At 38.7% G+C, this 17,957-nt stretch overlaps 1 protein-coding gene across 2 annotated transcripts in view; it reads left to right on the top strand.

Moving 5' to 3' along the window:
• The window catches only part of LOC134095838 (two pore channel protein 2-like), a 29,805-nt gene extending 12,424 nt beyond the window's left edge, over window positions 1-17,381 (top strand). For both annotated transcript variants that reach the window (XM_062549546.1, XM_062549547.1), the window contains 17 exons: window positions 55-120; window positions 531-595; window positions 2,812-2,915; window positions 4,704-4,785; window positions 5,598-5,678; window positions 6,816-6,935; window positions 7,380-7,436; window positions 7,526-7,654; window positions 7,788-7,837; window positions 8,800-8,896; window positions 9,286-9,357; window positions 11,568-11,641; window positions 12,907-13,006; window positions 13,175-13,257; window positions 13,351-13,432; window positions 14,431-14,522; window positions 16,317-17,381. In XM_062549546.1, coding sequence (XP_062405530.1) covers window positions 55-120; window positions 531-595; window positions 2,812-2,915; window positions 4,704-4,785; window positions 5,598-5,678; window positions 6,816-6,935; window positions 7,380-7,436; window positions 7,526-7,654; window positions 7,788-7,837; window positions 8,800-8,896; window positions 9,286-9,357; window positions 11,568-11,641; window positions 12,907-13,006; window positions 13,175-13,257; window positions 13,351-13,432; window positions 14,431-14,522; window positions 16,317-16,395 — 1,433 coding nt within the window. In that variant the 3' untranslated portion in view covers window positions 16,396-17,381. The remainder of the gene's footprint in view (window positions 1-54; window positions 121-530; window positions 596-2,811; window positions 2,916-4,703; window positions 4,786-5,597; window positions 5,679-6,815; window positions 6,936-7,379; window positions 7,437-7,525; window positions 7,655-7,787; window positions 7,838-8,799; window positions 8,897-9,285; window positions 9,358-11,567; window positions 11,642-12,906; window positions 13,007-13,174; window positions 13,258-13,350; window positions 13,433-14,430; window positions 14,523-16,316) is intronic.
• The last annotated feature ends 576 nt before the right edge of the window (window positions 17,382-17,957 follow it).

The raw sequence follows: 17,957 nt of genomic DNA, 5'->3' as shown, positions 1-17,957 counted from the left end.
TCTTCAGTTCTCTGTTCTGTACTGAGCTTTTTTATTATTATTTTGCTCCAACAGTTATGATTCCAGCCTACTCTCTAAACAGAGGATACTCCATATTCTTCATTCTCTTCAGTGTATTTGGTTAGTATGAACTCTCAATACTATGAATTGTGATGAGTAAAGTAAGAGAGAGAGAGAGAGCTTAGTTTTGCGGGAGTAAGTTTCTCATTGATTTCTCGAATTGACTTCTGGAAAAATCCATATTTAAAGACTTTTAGACCATGCATGGGCTAAACAGCTACAACATGACTCATACTTATACAACCCATAATTTCAAGCAAAAAAACTACCAGAAAACCGAAACCGTTTCGCTACATACAAAACATTACAAATCATGTCCATTCACTGGGCAGATACTTGTCAAGTTTGACAATAATACTTTATAATGGATTTTTAACTGTACTGTTTAAAGAAAGTACTAGTGAGCGCAGTACAGGGGATTCTATCTTCAACATTTTAATTATGTGTGATTCATGTTTTTCTTCCACCAGGAACATATTTTCTGATGAACTTACTCACTGCCATAATATACAACCAGTTTAGGGGGTACCTACTGGTAAGTACTGACATGGATCTCTGCCTCTATTACATAATTTGGTTCAGGAAGAGTGTCCCAAGACATAGCCTGGGTAAGCAGTATGTTTGATAGGGTTCCTAAGAGTAATACATATCACTGAAACAGACCACGTAGGTGGTATTACCCTATAATACATACAACCTAAATAATGGACAGTGGGTGTCCTGAAAACAAATAAACCCATTTTAACTAAATTAGTAAATAATGAAATACACTCTTTTTCTCTCCCTATATCACAACACAGCTCACTGACAATTACTTCTCTTCAACTCAGACTAACTTTAGGTAACACGACACCACCCCTTATTAAACATTGACCCATATAAACCCCCAATTATTCCCACCTGGACCCCCCCCCCCCCCCATTACAAACCCATCAAAGAGGCACATTTTGACATCACAGAGGGAGTAGGAGACACACAGATACTCGTGCACACACACAAACACTCTCAGACAGACAGCGAAAGCAGGGGACACACTGGGGACAGTCAAACTGGGGGTAAATAACTTGTAGAAAGGGTGTCACTTGCGCTCAAGCCTTGTTGGTCCACAGTCTTTTGTGCACCACAATAAAAAGTTGTTAAGTAATCTGAGTGCTCCGGTCATCTCTGGGTTAGTCTTTTTGAAGTAACCCAGCCAGCTTTTCTGAGGGGGTAAATAACCTTGGCATGACACAATCATGACATTTCAATAAAGTCTATTTCAGACATGCAAAGAATATCATTTTTGAACATGTAATAATGTGGGTGTACTAACATGTGCTTCCATTCATGTATGTGGCAGCAGCTCTATGTTTGAATGTTTACTTTGTATGTATTCCATTTGTTTATATTTGGGTGTGGTTGGTAGGCTAACTACTGCTTGTCAGCAGGGGTGAAAAACTTCTCTTAGGGAAAAGGCTGCCCGCAGAGCGCATGCCAAACAATTTTTGACACACCTAATGGGCATTTGTTGATTTATTTTCGCCTAACAGTTGTAATTAAATTGCTGTTAAATGCGTCAGTAAGACAGGCGTAGCTCTTACTAATCTGTATTCAGAGACAGAGTGCCAGTTTTGCTTATTTGTACAATGCCAGAAGCAGCCCTATGGTGACAAAATGCTGCCAGTGTAATTGAGAATCAAAATCCAAAATTTGAGAACCAAACAGCAGAAAAACAATCGCATTCAACAAAGAAAAGACTTCTGTCTTTTCAATTCGTTTAACAACCTCCGCTTTCAATTAAGCTTTCTTGGTTACGCTTTCGCCCCTCTCGCTTTCTTCTCAATTGGCAACCCTGGCGCTGGTTCGGCGGTTCTTAGGTAAAAAGCTCAGTGGCCAATCAGCTGCTGCATCCGCCCGCATGCCCCTACGTCTGTCAAAACTGTGCCAAGCTTAACAAAAAACGAGAAGCGAGAATCTTTCAAGAATTGAAAGCGAGAGGGGCGAAAGCGTAACCGAGAAAGAATAATTGAAAGCGGAGGTTGTTAAACGAATTGAAAAGACAGAATCGCAGGTCTTTTCTTTGTTGAATGCGATTGTTTTCTGCTGTTTGGTTCTCAAATTTTGGATTTTGATTCTCAATTACACTGGCAGCATTTTGATGCCATACAGCCCTTTTGTTGCATACGCATGCACAAGTTGTTTGGGAAAGAAAAACTAAGGCGCAATTATGCCAACGAGGCACTCTAGTGAAGAAAAACAGACATATAGGCTAATCAGTCACATACTTATTTTGTTTTTGTTACCGCAGAATACCAGCTGAGATTAGTTGCATTGTTTTTTTTAATCAGGGCAGCAGTTTTCAGATTACATTATGTGCTTACATAATTGCAAAAGGGTTTTCTCGACTGCTGTGGAAAAAAATCTGGTGATCTGGTAACTGCTGCCCTGATTAAAAAAAAACAATGCAACTGATCTTAGCTGGAATTATGTCCATAATGGAGTGGAATGGAACATTTTAAGCGACCCCAAACTTTTGACAGGTAGTGCAATTTATTCAAACAAGTCATAGTTTACTAATATAATAGTAAAGTCAACACTGCCAGTGTTAAATGACTCATTATTAAAACATGTCAATCTGAACATCAGATTTCAGCCAATGAGCCATTGTGCCTACCTGTTGTTGTTGAACTCTTACTTTCCAAGTACACTTATTTACTGTATGTTGAGAATTGCATATCTGCTTGAGCTGAGAACTCTTGTTTTCTCCTGCAGGAGTCTGTCCAGACCTCCATTCATAGGAGGCGTTTGGGGATTCAGGCCGCCTTTGTGGTCCTCTGCTGCCACGGGAACACCAAAAGACTATCAGGAGAGCAACCGTAAGACCAAAGATCAATTTGGTGATAATATTCACAGGTTGCACTGTAATGTCTTCTCTATGTGTGAGTTCCCGATGAGAGGTATAATAATACAGCTAACTATATTACACTGTGAACGCTGAAATAGATACATATGTACACACATTTACTCTATGTACAGCTGTGAAGCTGTAGAGGAGGGCATCTGTAGTTACAGTGTTGGGAGTAACGCATTACAAAGTAACGCACTACTGTAATTCCACTACTTTTAGCGGTAACAAGCATGTAATTAAGTATTTTTTTTTTAAATCAGGTAACGCAATTACAATTACTGAAATTTAAATGAGTTAGTTACTTTACATTACTCTCTTTTGGTCAAGATAGGCTTACTTTAGCTGCTTCTGATCTGATGTCTCAGGGTGGCGCAATGATACACCGATCAAATCAATCAATGAGCTTTGACAGACCCCATCCCTATGAAGGCTGAAGGCGCCACTCCATGCAAACAACCAAAGCTAGACTTAACACGAACTGCAGTGCAGCCGATAAGCCGGGCAGAGTTAAATAAATTGATTGACTGTTCAGTACTGTTCATATTTATATTTGAAAAGCAGACATACCCCTAGTAAATTACTTTTGATATACAGTAACTGGTCAAGTAATCCAATTACTTTTAAAATAAGTAACTAGTAACTGATTTCCAATTTTCAGTAACTTGCCCAGCACTGTGTAGTTATGAGCTGAGGGTAATCTGTACAGCAAAGCCTCTGCTGTAAACATCCCAAGAGGTTGGTTGGGTTATATATAGATTTCCATGCAACATCACAAGAAATGCACATGCAACTAAAGCCTACCTTACACTGAAAGACTTTGACAAGATTTGGGAAAGATTCTTGAAAGATTGTAGTCTTTTAACTAATGCCTTTTAACTACAACTTATAAAGAAAAGAAAAGAAAATCAAATCAAAAAGAAGGATTTCAAGTGTGCAAACCTTTTTCCATTTTTTATGATTTACTCTTGTTCTGCACCTTGACCTGGGATGTGCACACACTTTTTTACTGTAACTTTTAACTAATGCCCCTCATTGTACTCAAAAGATTACAATCTTTCAAGACTTTTTCCCAAATCTTGTCAAAGTCTATCAGTGTAAGGTGGGCTTAAGGAGCAGAAAGCACTCTCCAGCACCACCAGGAGCGGCAATGCTTAGAGATATGTTCAATATGCAAATGAAAAGCAAATGAAAGACAAACAAACGGATCCAACACTGAAATGACAAGTTAATAGCAGTCAGTTGAGTCAGCAAAAGCAGAAATCTGTTCAAATCTAGCTGACTATTAGGTGAAGTCTATAAGATTGTAGCTGGCCACTGAGCATCTTTGGCCCCAATGGCTCTGTGTACATCTAGTAATGTTGATAAATGGGAAACCCGTAGAATCACCAGCAGGTTGAAGCTGTTTGGTTAGGCTGCTCAATTCAGCTACTTTTTATTGTCTTAAATGATTCATGCTAGAAATTGGAATGGAAACGCTACAACCTTTATTGATGAGATCCCTGGGAAAGGGCTTTTGATAATACAGAGGGTACTACTTCTGCCAGTTAGGTGCAGTAAGTGTTTCAGTGTGTAAATTAGTGGTGGCTTTTGAGTGTGTCTGTCTGTACGTTTTTATCTGGATTGTGTAAACATGTTATCTCTTATCTCTAATGACATATAAGTAAACTACTGAGTAGTTTCAGTATATCTACAATTGTTTTTCCACATTGTGTATGTATGATTTGAATGAACATGATTCCTAATGTCTCCTTTTTAGTGAGGAAGTTCAAGTGTCAGCTGTGTTAGAGGTGGTGCAGCGGGTGCAGATGAAGTCTTATTATAGACAGGCCATCATTAAGGTAAACAGCCAACTGTGCACATAGAGCAAAATGTGATGTTTATCTAATTACACTACCCTCAAAAAGTCAGGGATATTCTAGCCTGATTACCATCGACTTTCAAAGGCTCTGCGAGACTTTAGTCTGACCAACAGCCTGTGCTAACACGGTTTCTTGCCAGCGCTGGTTGACCCGCCTCCTTTAAGTTCCTCGATTTGCTACTGGTAGATGTCAGAAAGCGGATTGCCGAGTTTAAACCAATAACAACACTCTTTCCTCTGCCTTGAACACGCCCCTACCCAGAGCCGTTGGAGGGGCTCAAAGTTGATTGGTTCTCGACCAAAGGGGGCAGTTCCGCAGATTTCGGGAACTCAGAAATCCTTCTCAATGAGCAGTTGACCAGACCAGCAGCAAAAGCCTGAAGGCGTTGCGTCACTGGGAGGGCGTGCCAGGCTAGGGATATTCGACTTTCGATACTGAAACATTCAGTTCAATTTACGTTCAAATTGGCAAACATAGGTGAATGTTTGCGTACGTTTGCAAACAGTTTTCCGTTAGCGTTAGACTTAATTTAGACTCGGCTAACGTTTGTGAACAATCGTAAACAGTCTGAGAAGGTAGTTCTCCACAATGTTGCCACCAAATCATTCAAATCAAATATCATAGAGCGCTACGCTCCGCTCTAGAATCTTTGGTTCAAATGTAACTGTTTAAAGAAAAAATGTTCACCATGAACGTTTGCCAAATTTGAACGCCCCTCTGATATTCATAACTTTTTGTGAGTGGTGTTTATGTGTTGGATTCCCCCATGCTGTTTGTCATTGCCTTCCCAGAAAATAGCTGCTGATAGCTGTATGACAGGGGAGGCCTTCCAGAGATTGTTTGATGAGCTGGACAAGGACCAGATAAAAGAGGTGAAGCTTTGTTGGTCCTCTACATTGTGTGTTGTAGGTAGCTGCAAATGCTTATTTCCATTGATCTAGAACAGATTTAGGGTTTGGCTATCAGTAATGAAATTTGAAGATATCGTAAGGCTATTTGCACCCCTGGTACAATTAGCAGTGTATGCTGTTCGTACCCTGGTGCACACAGCAATGTTAATACCTCGTCTGGTACAAATAGTGTATGCTATTTGCACCTCTGTGCATTTGTTGTTACGTCACAGGATGTGAATAGCTCAACGTGTGGCCCAAGCTATTCACACCGGGGACTGCAAATTCTGCACATGCTGTGCATCCCTGGTGCAATTAGCAGTGTAAGCTATTCGTACCCTGGTGTATATAGTAATGTGTGCTATTTACGCCCTGGTCTGTGAACTAGCTAATCGTTGCAATCAGAACTGATTTTGAGAACTGATTTCTTCTTCAAATTGCACGCCTTCTCTGCACAGACGTTGATACACATGCACACTAACACTTCCTCTCATCTCTGCCAAAACACTTCATGCGGAACACCATACTCCCACGTATCAGACCATGGCGTTAGCTATCTCCTTCCACATTCAGATGAGAGTTTACAGGCAGACTTATAGTTTATATGCCTGAGTGTCACAATCATAACATTTCTGTTAACTAACAAACTGACAGTTGTACGTGTTCACTGAACAAAGATTATGAAAATAAAACACAACTTTTCCACTCAAAGCTTAATTTGAACAGATATGAGTGCCCTAGAAACCTTTCAGAATTCTTTACTACCTGCTGACGAAATAACAAATGTCTGCCATGTTTTTTTTTTGCACGCTAATGTCTTTGTTACAGGGTGTGAATAGCTCAGCTGTGTGGCCAAGGCTTTTTGCACCAGGGGTGCAAATAGACACTCGGACATTAACATCACAGCACGCAGTTGGATAGCAGTACAACCAATGTTTACTGACCGATTGTGTGTGTGTGTGTGTGTGTGTGTGTGTGTGTGTGTGTGTGTGTGTGTGTGTGTGTGTGTGTGTGTGTGTGTGTGTGTGTGTGTGTGTGTGTGTGTGTGTGTGTGTGTGTGTGCATGGCATATCTTCTATTCCTTCCAATGAGCTGACTGTTTTCATCCCCTCCTTCCAGCATCCTCCCAACCCAGAGTACCAGGATCCGTTCCTACAGCGGCTGCAAAGTGTAATCTGTCACTACTATGTCACTGTGTTGGGCAATGCCCTGGCTCTGGCTAATGTTATCTGTATATGTGTAAGTTAAGCTTCCATTTACTCATATGTGGTTGAATTATTGTTGAATTATTGTAATTGAAACAATACTTTTAAAAAGATAACCTTTCCAAGCAGAACATTCCACCATATTAGATGTTTTAGGGCCGAATGTGTTTGATTCACCTCACTGTGTATGTGCTGTGTGTGTTCACTAATTCGGTTGAATTGGGTTAAATGCAGAGAAACGAATTTCCCTCACAGGATCAAAAAAGTATATATTCTATTCTATTCTTTTTTGAATAAAGATAAATTGCTTGTTCTTGTGCTAGCATTTAAAGTAGATACTGTACATGTGAATACATGCAAATGCTATAGAATTTGAGAATATTAATGTCATGTTCAGTTATTGTTGATTGTGATGACATTTACAAATAATTTCTATGTAACTCTTCCACCTTTGCGATGTATTTATATTTCTTCACAGACTGTTTTAGTTCTGGACTCTGAGAAAACAGTGACAGAGCGCAATGATTGGTTAGAGGTATGTATCGACCAACGCCCAATTTATGTGAAAGTTCTAAGATGCTCAATATCATCTAAAAGTCTAACAATGTGACATTTTCTTTGCAGGTCATCAATTGTGTATTTATTTTATTTTACCTCTTGGAGATGGTATTAAAAAATATTGCTCTTGGTTGGAGAGGTTACCTGTCCTACAAAAGTAATATCTTTGATGGGACGCTCACAATTTTACTTGTGGTAAGCACATGGCCATGTTGAGCTACAGTACACGCTAATACATATTTGCTGTGGAAAATATATGTTTTACCTTGGAGCACCTTTACGCTCCAATGAAAATGATAACAGATGTTTTTTCTCTGTCATGTATTAGATGCTTCAGATTTCAATATTTGCCGCATACAGGCTTCCATTTTGTCGCGGGTAGGTGTTACTTCTAAACATTTTGGGGAGTAATTCAATAATGTATTCCATTATGCAATAGTTAGGTCCGGTTGAGCTATTAATTCATTTTTGATTGGACAAGAGGCATTCTGCGAGTCATCACAAGTGAAGATATCCCAGCATAATGTCACTCAAGACTTTTTTACTGCTAGTAATTACTCCGCACATTACATTGAACATCACCAACATGAACGTTCCATTCATTCTTAGAGAGAGAGAGAGGTGAACGGTTTCGTAACATCACCTTCGAATGTAAAAAGAGCAAAGTCAGGTGGCTGGCAGATGAGCTCAGATGTATTTCTTAGTCACAAAAAACCCTGGGTTTTTAGATTTAATAGTGATTTTCTAAAATATGTTGGACAGTTTTTTCACTTTCAAGCAAAGTATGCATCTGTAAACAATAAGGCTAAGGATTGGAACTATTTGTGTGGGCGGAAGATGAACAAACACAAATCTAAATAAACGATGTGATGAGTTGTGATCTACGAAAACCCATCACATGGTGCACTCAAGCCCTTGATTCATCCCTGGTGTATTTGACCCATTTCAGATTCTCATATCATTCTAGCAACATTCTTGACACTATCCCCTAGCAAACTCCTGGATGCACAAATATTGGATGGTGCTAGGATGGTAGCAAAATCATTAATCATTAGCATCACATGATTAACTAATCACATGATTAGTTAATCATGTGATGGATTTTCACAATTTTGTACCTGAAAACTAAATTAGTTGGTAATGGAACTGTCGTATGAAAGCAAAATGACAGTCGTGGTCATGGGCTTTGTGAAGGATATCATCACCACTGTAATTGCCTTCGGCTTCGTACCTAGGGCCAAATTACAGCCTTGGGGATATCCTTTAACAACGTCATGACCACAAGTGTCATATTGCTTAATTCTTGAGATATCTTTGTTGATAGATTTGTTCTGCCGTAGGAAAGAAAAGCGTGGCCTCATGACTCTGTGGGAGATGGTTCGTCTGATCAACATGTTTATTGCTTTCCGTTTTCTAAGGATCATTTCAGACATAAAGGTAAGCCATGATGCACAAACATACAGTACACTCAAACAAAATGCTAGAATAAATGTAATATTAGAATACATAGAGTACTTCACTGATTGAACTAATGATTATGATTATATCCAACGGCAAAAGCCATGCTCTTCCACCCCTGATCAATTTATGTATGTTTACACTGACTTGAATCAGTCGAGGAGAAAAAAAGATATGGGGCATGACATGATCAAATCTGCATTGCTATATACTATCAAAATTAATAGAAGATTGTACCAAATCTTGTGCGTGCGTGCGTGCGTGTTTCAATGGGACTACGAAGAGTTTTTGAAGTTTCAGAATCTTAACTGCTCTGTAATTATATTTATTTAAATCCATCACAATATGTTTTTTTTTTTTTTTTACAGTTAATGGCCTTGGTGGCAAGTACTTTAGTTGACTTGGTGAAAAATCTACGGGCTTTTGCAGGAATCCTTGTGGTGAGTAAATTTAATCGTCCTATATCCATGCTTCTTCCTTAATTAGAAATACTGAAAAAAACTAGAAAACGTAATTTCGAGGAAATTACCAGTGCATGCAAAAGCAAGACATAAGATAAAATGTGAAACAAACTTTAATTTACAAACAGTTGAGGACAGAGGAAGGTGAACAGGAAAGGACAAGGCAGTGTGTTGTATGTATGTGGCTTAAGGGGCAGAGGTGGAAAAGTCCAACCAACCAGCTGATTCTAATTAGTACAACTCTTCAGCCAGGCAGAGCAGCTAATTGGTGATATCACCTGTGTTAAGTGCACAGATAGAACCAATACGTGATTGGACTTTTACTCTCTGAAGCTTGACTTTTCCACTTCTCAGTGTGCGTGCGTGAGAGTGTGTGTGCGTGTGTGTGTGAGTGGATGTAAGTGGATGTAAGGAGTGTGGCTTTCTATGATGCAGTGAAATGGGGTAGTTAGGTTAAGGTGAGAATGTTGTGGAGTGCATGGAGAAGTGTGGTATATATGAAGTGCTGCAGTGCTGCAGTGAGGTGTGTGTGTGTGTGTGTGTGTGTGTGTGGATGAGTGAATGGGTAGACAGAGAGAGCTGCAGGCTCAATTTAACTGGCTGTCAATTGACTTGATAGGGCCTTGAGCAGCTGGCTCTTGACACAGGTGCAAATCAGCTTAATCAGCATGTGATGTCACAGCAGTGCAGTGCGATAGACAGAGACGGTTTATAAAGCGAGACGACTCATATGAGGGTCAATTCCGGTTTCCCTGTGACGTAGTGCCACTCCCATTTAGGAGGCAAACGGGAGAAATAAACCTTATCTCGGATTATGACCATTCCCTTAGCCCTACATTCAGCAATGCAAGTAACGAACCCATATTCTACAAGGCACACGTCTTTCTAACATTCCCACATTGAAATCGTATTTTCCAGCGAGATAAATACATAGAAAAATAACTTTGTTCACAACCTGTCCCCCCTGACCTGACCTGTCTCCGCTAATTGCGCAGGCCACCTGTTATCAACGGCACACTGCTTCTGCTGCTTCTACACTGGTCTAAACCGATGATCTCGTCACTGATCACGCCCATTTAGGAGGCGGAAGTGGGCACCATTTCATTCCATTGAAAACCCCCTTTATGATTCATCTTAGTAACTATACGATCTTTGGCGATAGACCTCTGAAGTTCGCCTACAAAAAAGCTTGCCATAGGCAGTTGGCTTCAATTAACTCCCGGATCTCCTTATATGGGTTTGGATCCTTTTTAGGCGAACTTCAGAGGTCTATGAAAAGTCAATGGGAAAAAATATTTAGCTAATATCTCAAAAAGTATCAAGTTTACAGAACTGAAATATACATAGACTTAGTCTTATTTTCAAGACCTACGTAATGAAGCTTGAACCAAGTTTCTACGTTAAACGGTTGAAGCTGAATTTGACCTGGTTAGGAGAATAATAAGAAGAAGATGCCTAGGGAGAACAGAACAGTGCATTTGCATGCACTGTAATTAAGTAGGAGCAATAACTATTGTTTTCAAAGCCCTGTATGGACATGGACAGTGTATATTATCATTCTTTAATTACTTTCTTATGTTAATTTCTTCATTTCTTTATGTTTATAAAGAACATATTCTTATGTTTTTTTAACCTATGGGTAGAGCAGTGATTGAATGATTCTAGAATATGGTAATATTTGTTTCAAAGTTTGATCGTCATTTTAATGAGCATGGAATAGCAACAGATATCAATTGCAGATTTTAAATATTTTTGAATAATAAGTAGGCTTGAAAAAGAAAATAAACGAAACTATTTACAATTATAGAAGAAAGCCTACGATATGTGCAAGTGAATTGATTTGATGACTTAATTTAAGTAGTCAAGACAAATTTACTCAATGCATTGGGAAACAAATTTGCTTGTTTTTAGGACAAATTTGCTTAACGCACTGGCAGACAAATTTGTTTGTTTTCAGGATATCTTAATTTAAGAAAAGTTTGACTTTTTAAAAATGTTATGGTTGTTACAGTTTATTCTTTGCAAGCTTCGCAACACCCCAGCAGACAGAAATTGTGTTGCTTTTACATCATTCTTTGTCATGCGATACTTGACACCTTAACTATGAATTGGCTGTAAGTGAGTCCAATTTCATCTGTACTCAAAATTACATTTCCATGCTGAATGGTTGCTTCTCCTTTCTGTTGTAGGTGGTTTACTATGTTTATGCTGTTCTTGGGATTTGGCTGTTCAAGGGGGCTATATCTCCACCCACCAATGACAGGTATTTTAATATCTGATGAGGATATGGAGAAATGGCTGTGATTGAATTTAGCCAAAGTTATGTTAATTGATTATGGTTATGGTTATGGTTATTTAGCAGACACCTGTGTCCAAAGCGAAATTAAAGTGTAAAGCAGTGAAACCCCATCCACGGTTTCAGTTACCAGCGGGTCATCACAACAAAAATATTGAGTGCATAATTTTGACAGCAAATTATTTGTTTTAAAATGATCACCTTCTGTACCTACTCTCTTTACTTATGTTGTGTCTTTTTTGCTTTTCTCATTTCTCATGTAACTCTGTCCTTGACTCCTCCATACTTCTTGCACTCTTTCCTTGTTTCCTTCATGTTTCATTAAATGGGGAGCCTAGGATGCAAGGTTGCAAAGGGGGAAGGGAAGAAAGAATCAGCGGAGAACTTACAAATAAATTATACTTGCTCATACAGAATTTTAATAAGTAAAATCTAATCAAGTGTTATTAATCTTATTAAGATCAGTGCTCTCTCAAAGGATGATTTTCATTTAATTTATTTGACCTCACCTATTTTAAGGAGTCTTATCAAGACAGATTTACTTACTGCACTGGCAGATGAATTTGCTTGTTTTCAGGAAGAATTGTCTTAAAATAAGTCAAACTTTTCTGTAATAAGTCAAATGATTTCACAAGAAAGCACTAGTCGCTTTGTACTAGATATGTATCTATATATAAGATTAAAACACTTGGTTAGATTTTATTAGACAAGCAGTTTTTGCAGTGTGATTTTACAAGAAAGCACTGGGTAAGTCTCTTTATACTGAGAATGTATACACAGTGAAAAAGGACAGTCACCGCTGACTGAGTATACTCATTAATTGAAATATTGATTTGGAATATAGACAAAGGAAGGTTCTCTGCCTTTCTGCAGTTTAGCGACGTTCTGGTGCAACCAGGCCAGGGCGGATAATGTAGGAGAGGGAGAGGGACACCGGTGAAACTGGGTTATCTTACATGAAAATATTGAAACGAGAAGACCGTGAGACAAAAATGAAAATGTGTGAGAAACCCGGAAAAAAAAATGGGAGGGTTGACTGGTATGCCTTAGCCACGCAACAAGGTTCATCATTAGGCAGTCAACTTCTTCATGCTGGCCCAGCTCCTACACTACCATTAAGTCATCACCAAACACCCCATAATCCTTTACCTCTTCAGCAAAGGGATTAAAACTGTTTACAAACCTGTCAACACTTATTTTGAGCAAGTGATGACATTATCCTTTCATTCTAGCACCAATTCGTCCATGGAAATTGTGTCAGCAAACTTCAGCATGTTATGTGGTACATATGAACAACTGGAATACTGGCCCAACAACTTTGATGACTTTGCAGTAAGTTCTTTGAGTTTTGCTCAGATGCTGCACTTTTTTGGTATGTAGTAAGTAAATTTCCCCAAAACATCCCCAAGACACCTGTCAACTGTCAGATATGACTTACTGCTATTATAACACAAAATGTATCTGACCACAAAGTTTTGTTTTCATGTTTGTTTTCGTCAGTCATCTCTGGTCCTGCTGTACAATATCATGGTAGTGAATAACTGGCACGTGTTCACAGATGCCTTCACTCGATATACTACAGAGTAAGCCAACAGTTACCACTGTACTTTCCCAACATATTGTCCAAACATCCACTTTATAATAATGGCTGCATGTGTCTTATCTCTTCTTTTCAGATGGTCAAAGGTTTATTTTGTCTCTTGGTGGTTGATCTCCTCTGTTATGTGGGTTAACCTGTTTATTGCCCTTATACTGGAGGTAAGAGATAAAATAGGAGGAAATTACATTTCCACCCTGTTTATTAATGCTTTGCGTTATCAGCCCAAAGCCAACAATGGCACAAAGTTTGCAGTCTCAAAACGCTAACATCACAGTCCAAGGGGGTTGACAAAAAGCTTTACAGCTATTAAGCAGAAATACCTTGTAGGAGTATTATGATGTTAGGTCAAGCACCACGAGACCTACTGTAAATGGTCAACCTGTCGGGTGATGACCATAGCATCTGTGAACATTGCTCAGACTGTGACCACCGCTTTTAAGATATTACCACTGCTCCCACGCAATTACCCTGTTCTAACTATAACGATAACTAACTAGCTAACATGGTCACTTAAATTATTCATATGCTCACAGTGTGCAGATTGTGTTTGTGTGTGTGCAGTACAAAATGATAAGTGACAAAAATGAAAATGTCTGCAGACATGCACATGCACACCTCCAAGTGGTGATCATTGGGTTCCAAGCAGAGCCTTGTACGCAATGAAAGGATACGAATTCTAAAGGAGATTTAAAAAAAAAAATTGATTTTAGATTTCATCTGAAGAGTATTATTGATTACCTAGAGGGAGACTTTTGAGACTTGTGAGGCAAGGTTGGTTTGGATCTTCAACGGGCTAGGCTATGATAGAATATGCATGGTCAGGCAGCAGTGTCTAAAAGGATACACTTACTTCAGATGTGGTAGGTTTCTCTGTTATTATATCTGTTTGGGTGCCAACCCCATCCCCCCACCCCTCCCTCAACTCCCAGTTATCACCCTCCATCCCTCAAAACTGTAGCATCAGTGGTTGTTGATATACAGTATGGACATTGCATTTACTGTATCCACAGTACATTTTTAGATTTTAGTCATTGAAGTATTCAACATAGACTGACATATTTCACATATGTTTGCTGAGGGCCTTTAGTGCCTTGCAAGTTCAGCCAAATCTGATGATCCATCAAATGTCTGTCATTATGTACGTGGTCTTGCGCAGAACTTCACCTACCGCTGGGACCGCAGCCATGCCTTTACTGTTGTGGACGTGGAGCGGACAGCCTACCAGACCTCAGTCCAACTCATGTTCAGGTTAGCCACATCACATGCATAATATTCTAGCTACAGTTGTGTTCAAATGTATAGCAATGCTTTAAAGGGGAACTGTGCAGGGTTTTTTCAGCTTAATTTGCCTTAATAGCTCATCAAAATGGTTATACAGTGGGGAGAATACGTTTTTGAACTCATGCTAAAGTTGACTTAAAAAGAGGAATATAAAATCTTCTTTCGGAAATTGATCTTAATGCCTTATTAAAGAAAAATAGTAAAAATCCAACGTTTAAGGACACTCTTAAGGACACTCACTTCTTTGTGAATGAAGTATGCATCGTAAATAAATAAAGTTCTTCCTTAAAATAGGAGAGAAATATTTGACCCCATATGTTAAATTCCCATAGAGGCAGGAAGATTTGTAATATGTTTTTATTTTTAAATGCCAGCTATTTCATGGATCCATGATTCTATGCACCCTGATAAGTTTACCTTGGCATTTGGAATTGATATAGCTCCACATCACCACATACCCTTCACCATACCTAGAGATTGGCATGGTGTTTCTTTCAGTTAGCCTATTAGCTGGTTTGATTTGCAAGGAGCTCAATGAGCATCAAACAGGCTAACAAGCTAACTGGAAAAACACTGTGCCAATCTCTAAGTATGGTGAAGGGTATGTGATGATGTGGGGCTATTTTAATTCCAAAGGCCAGGGGGACTTTATCAGGATGCATATTATCCTGGATCCATGAAATAGCTGGCCTTTACAAATAAAAACGTATGAAAAGATCTTCCTGCCTCTATGGGAGTTTATGGCAACTTTCCTTGATTATTACACCATAGTGAGAGTGTAGTTCCATGTCAAATTAAGAATTAACATTAAGAATGTTTTAATTGGTAAAGGGAAAATATGCATAGTATTAAGCACCAATGGATATTCTTTATTGTTTTTAGAGTGAGACTAAGGGCCGTACTCACACTAGGTATGGTTCACTTGCACCGTGCCAGAGTATGATTGTCCTTCCTCTCCTATCGCAAGTCCACCTCTTCAAGTAGGATGAGTAGCCTGACTCTCGCCAGACCCTTGTAGTTCCGCCATGCTCCACCAGAGGCGTTTCGCTGAGCTCCACACAAGGGTCTGGACGCGAGGGCAATCCAAACCCCTGCCAGTGATCAAAAAATGAGCAACCAATCAGGAGCGCCGAAGCGAGTGTTTGATTCAAATAACAATGGCGGCACGCAGCGAGGAGTCTTGTGCTGACATTGATTCTGCTATTTCAACCGTTTTGTCGAATATCGAGTATTCATTCTTTAAAAGATTAACAGAGAATAGTTTTGAAGACATTTATTGGTGGCAAGGATGTTTTTACTCTTCTTCCGACCGGGTTTGGCAAGAGCTTGAAGAAGCCTAGCTCGTCATTCAAGATAACAGGCAAGTGGTTTATCAAATCACATGCGAGGATGTTTTACAAGGACCCGCCTTCATAAATACATCTCCTATCGAGAAGTCCCAGATCCTTGTGTGAAGCAGACAGCGAACTACAGGATCTGGCGAAAGTCAGGTTATAGGATGAGTACAGTGTGGAGCAAACACACTGGTCAAACAAACTGGACTTTAGGGGTCAAACATAATTGGGCATGGTATGGATGGCAAAGTGTGAATACGCCCTAAGACAAATATGCAAAGCTTGATTTGTATACCTCTTTTTACTGAATTTTACCACGAGGGGCAATCGTTGTACAGGCTGCTGAATCGGTAGTAGGCATGTATGTATTTAAACAAAGATGTGTTATGAACTAAATAAAGTATTTTGTTTCTCCTTAATCCCACAGAGATCATGTCCAGGAGCCCACTGAGGAGCAGTTGATGGAGACTCTCCAGCAGCACCCCCACTTACAACTCACTTGGTGACACAACACACTGCTCATGGTGATTGGTATCCTGGAGTTATCTGAACTGGTCCTTATTAATTGGCTTTGTGGAGCTGCTCAGGGTAGAAGTGCCAGTGCAAAATATGAATCTGGGTATTGGACATGCACATCAGATAACACAACCCAGTTGTCTGATTTAAAACATTATTTCTTATTATTATTAGTTATTTCTGTGACATTGGGGCATTTTTTTATTAATAAATGCTATGTGTAGATTCTTATGAATCAGGCTGGTGATATGAATTGATATGATACATATATACTGTTTACAAAGTTTTAAACAAAGCTTTACATGTCGCTTGTTTTGCTGAGGGAGGGAACATGTCATACAGTACATTTATCTCAAGAATCAACACACATGTTACAAATTAACTGAATTGCATTTCGTATAACCAAACACATTCTTTTTTTCATCATCATATTTTTTTCTTTTCTTTTTTTGCTTTACTGATTTCATGGAACTATTGTTACTTCAGCAGAGAGAGTATATAGACCATTGGAGAAACAATGAAAATGACATTGCAAGTGTTGTACACGGCTTTATTATCTGAAAAAGGGACAGTGATAGCTACAAGTGTTAGTTTGCAAAAAAATGTGCCATTTAAATGAATTTATATATTTTTTTAATAAATAATTGTTTAATTATGAATTTCAATCAAACTTGAAGTTGTGTTATTTTGATTAGATTTATTTGTACTTATTTAAAAACCAACCGACTTCAATTTGATTGATATAACCTGGAATATACAATACATTTTTGGTTTTTGCAAATGATCTCTTCATGTGATGTTTTTAATTATTTCTATTAGATTGATTGATTGATTGATTGATAGACTTTATTCAGTACTTTGGAAGACAAAGTTATCAAAGATAGCACAAAGGGGTGTGCAGAGCAGAATCATAAGAGGGAGATCTATGGTGTGGATGGAATATACAATAAATATTCTCTTTGTTTCTGCAAATTAACTCTGCTTGTGATATTTTTAATTAGTTTGATGTCGGGAACCCAGTAGTTGAAGGAAAGACAACATCCAAGAGACTGTTCCTTTGCAAAAGATATAAAAGGCCTTTATTTTTTATGGTTATATACTGTATATCATGAAAAGAAATTATGTTTGGTAGCTTTCACTTATCAAATCCAAACTCAGTCCATGACTCAGAACCCCATCCTGAGGACATTTGGTTGACCTTCAACCACTAGGGGGAGTGCTAGAGTTACAGAAAAGCAGCTAATATCTCAACAATGCTTACATGTGTCAAAACTGAACTTTGTACATGCACTCAGGACCCCATTCCGATATAGGGCACTAGGCCTTGAGACAAAGAGCCATATATAGTACCCTCCAGAATTATTGGCACCCTTGGTAAAGGTGACTAAAAACAGATATAAAAAATAATCTGCTGGTAATTGTAATTTTTCAATGAAACAAAATGAGGGAAAAATCCAACATTGAAAGGAAGCAAATTATTTTGAGAAAAAGGAAAATCTCATAAAGAAATAAATATTTTTAACAAGAACACGTCACTCACAATTATTGGCAC

Source organism: Sardina pilchardus, chromosome 11, assembly GCF_963854185.1.
Source record: "Sardina pilchardus chromosome 11, fSarPil1.1, whole genome shotgun sequence".
NCBI lineage: Eukaryota > Metazoa > Chordata > Actinopteri > Clupeiformes > Clupeidae > Sardina > Sardina pilchardus.
The sequence above is the reverse complement of the archived record's forward strand: the minus strand, read 5'-3'. Positions and strand labels throughout refer to the sequence as shown.